This window comes from Phyllobates terribilis, unplaced genomic scaffold (assembly GCF_046119375.1).
Source record: "Phyllobates terribilis strain yellow unplaced genomic scaffold, ASM4611937v1 Scaffold_10__3_contigs__length_209671492, whole genome shotgun sequence".
NCBI classification, from domain to species: Eukaryota; Metazoa; Chordata; class Amphibia; order Anura; family Dendrobatidae; genus Phyllobates; species Phyllobates terribilis.
The window spans coordinates 186,645,108-186,648,006 of NW_027362770.1; the positions used below are offsets into that span (position 1 = coordinate 186,645,108).

The 2,899-nt window shown below is 42.2% G+C and overlaps 1 protein-coding gene across 1 annotated transcript; it reads right to left on the minus strand.

Annotated features, from left to right (window-relative positions):
- Positions 1-388: 388 nt before the first annotated feature.
- Positions 389-2,140, minus strand: LOC141164267 (E3 ubiquitin/ISG15 ligase TRIM25-like). The gene has a single exon (XM_073649398.1). It carries the CDS (start codon positions 2,138-2,140, stop codon positions 563-565), a length of 1,578 nt encoding a protein of 525 aa, XP_073505499.1. The 3' UTR covers positions 389-562.
- Between the last annotated feature and the right edge of the window lie 759 nt (positions 2,141-2,899).

Consider the following 2,899-nt stretch of genomic DNA (forward strand, 5'->3'; position numbering starts at 1 on the left):
CGGAAACCCCTTCCCAATCTTGACATACAAATACATCATATGTTGTGAAGGAGTTAGTTATAGGATCATACATACAGTATAAATTTGACAGAAAACCAGCATGCCAAGTTATAAAAACAAGCCGCCTAATGCTGCAATAGATTTTATTGATTTCACAAAAAGAACAAGGAAAAAAACATGCATATGGTATTACATCATTACTATTCTTGGATACATCTCATCTTCAATAAGCATGGAAAAGTCAAAAGGGGAAGGTATAGGAGGAGTGGACAACAAAACAGTAAAGGCTGTAGTGCTAACATGACCAGGTCACCAAATCACCGGAGATGCAGCGCTTACATCAATGTAATTGCACCGGTCTGGAACTTGAGATCTATGATGAGGCCCCTTATTTAATGGAAAAAGTTAAATACAAGTTTCAAACAAAAAAAAAAAAAAAAATTATATATAGATATAGGCCTTATCCAGAGGACATTTAACGCGGCTGCATTTTAGCATCTATATTTCAACCTCCAGTGAATTTATAGATTCATGTAGTGCAGATAAGTCCCCGATCATTCTTCTATCTGCTGCTCCCTGATATATTTATAAAACCATTATGTACACATAACACAGCATGAAGGGGCTCGGTGAAGGTGGCAGTGAAGGTGTGCAAGTGTCTGATGGGGTCACACAGTTCATAAAGGGACAGTAGCCCGGCCTCATAATCCAGACATATCCTGACTCCATCACTGGAGATCTGGTGAGGTAACGGGATCACTTTACTGTCATGCATCACTGAATATGGAATTTCAGGACCCGACCCTCCACCTAAACACCAGGACTTGTTATTATCTCCAATGTGTGACTGACGCCCCCTCCTGTCTATACTGGGGTAACACATCCCCACACTCCACAAACCTGACTTACTGATCTCTACATCCCAGTAATGTCGTCCTGAGGTAAATCCCCTCCTGCTCATCACCTGATTACACTGGAATCTCTCTGCGGTTTCTGGACGATTCTGTGTTACTCTTGTCCAGGTCGCAGTTTTCAGGTCGTCTGATATAAGGAGATTATTATCAGCAGTGTTTATATCCAGTAAGAAGTCTACAGGAGTCTGTGCATACGTCACATAGGCCACACATACACCTCTTATTATATCAGATAATGTTTGTGATATGTGCGAGATTATCTCTGCGCCCCAATCATCTTCATCACGTCCTCCTGTGTCCTCATCACCTCTCTCCTCCTCCAGATCACACAACTCACCGGTGTCCGGTTCCTGTAAGACAGTCAGTGGATCAGTCATGTTACACAGCTCCCCAATGTGTCTCATCTTCCTGGACAGCTCGTCCTTCTTTATTTCCAGATTCTGGATCACATCAGACAATGACTGTGACAACCGTTCTTCCCGCCTGGAGAGGTCACGCAGGACCCCCTTCTCCAGGTCGTCCAAACGTCTCCTGATGTACATCAACAAGGCAGTGGCTTTCTCAGCTTCTCGAGATGCTTGATCTTGAAGTTTCCTCCTGCGCTCCTCCAGATTCTCGACTCTTCCCCGAGTTTTAATTCTGTTTGTAATCAGTTTCTGCAGAACATTTCTCAACTTCTCCTTCTTTTTCCCAAAGGCTTCGTCTAGAAGCTCCACTTTATGTCCCTGATGTTCTCCAATCAGACTGCAGGACACACAGATACAAGCAGCGTCCTCAGTGCAGTAATACTTCAGGAGCTCCTTATGGGCAGAGCATTTCTTGGTCTGCAGGGAAGTGCTGGGATCAGCGAGGATGTGTTCTGGTCTTTTGCTGTGAACCCTCAGGTGATTAGCACACAGAGAAGCCTCACAGTGTAGACAGGATCTAACAGCAGGTGCAGGAGGGTCCACACAGTACGTGCAGGGGATTGAGGCATCTTCCCCACGATTAGACCAGAAGTTCTTCACTACATTACACAGAGTTATGTTCCTCACCAGTGATGGACGCTCCTGAAACTCTTCTCTACATTCAGGGCAGAAATAAACTCCAGACCTGTCCTGTGTAATCAGGACCTGATAGATACAGATCTGGCAGAAGTTGTGTCCACATCTCAGGACTACGGGATCTGTATACAGATGGAGACACAGGGAACATTTCAGCTCCTTTTCGGGACCTGCAGATGCCATCGCTGACAGAAGGAAGAAAAGGTACAAAGTTTGTAAGGATCAGAGAACAATGGGTGTGATCTCAGTTTAGGAGGTTGCTATAAAACACCATGTAAAAAAAAATATATAATAAAATCAACCATGCAAGAGGAAATCTACTACTCAGACGTCCATTTCTTTCGGATTTGTTAAAAACAGACTAATCTTCAGATTGTCGGTCTCCTTTTTTACCATCATTGATTTTCTCATTACTTTATTTAAAAACCAGAGATTATATAGTTACCAGTGATGAGCGCAAGTGCTCTTTACTAGAGTTTGCCTATGGTGCTTAGGTATGCATAGTCTCTGTTGTGGTTATTTTAACCCCTTAAGCCCCGAGGGTGGTTTGCACGTTAATGACCGGGCCAATTTTTACAATTCTGACCACTGTCACTTTATGAGGTAATTACTCTGGAACGCTTCAACGGATCCCCCTGATTCTGAGACTGTTTTTTCGTGACATATTGTACTTCATGATAGTGGTAAAATTTCTTCGCTATCACTTGCGTTTATTTGTGAAAAAAAACGGAAATTTGGCGAAAATTTTTGAAAATTTTGCAATTTTCAATTTTTATGCCCTTAAATCAGAGAGATATGTCACACAAAAGAGTTAATAAATAACATTTCCCACATGTCTACTTTACATCAGCACAATTTTGGAACCAACATTTTTTTTTTGTTAGGGAGCTATAAGGGTTAAAAGTTGACCAGCGATTTCTCATTTTTCCAACAAAATTTACA

Excerpts from the sequence above, each read along its gene's own strand:
- LOC141164267 (XM_073649398.1), bottom strand. The coding sequence starts at position 2,140 with ATGGCATCTGCAGGTCCCGAAAAGGAGCTGAAATGTTCCCTGTGTCTC.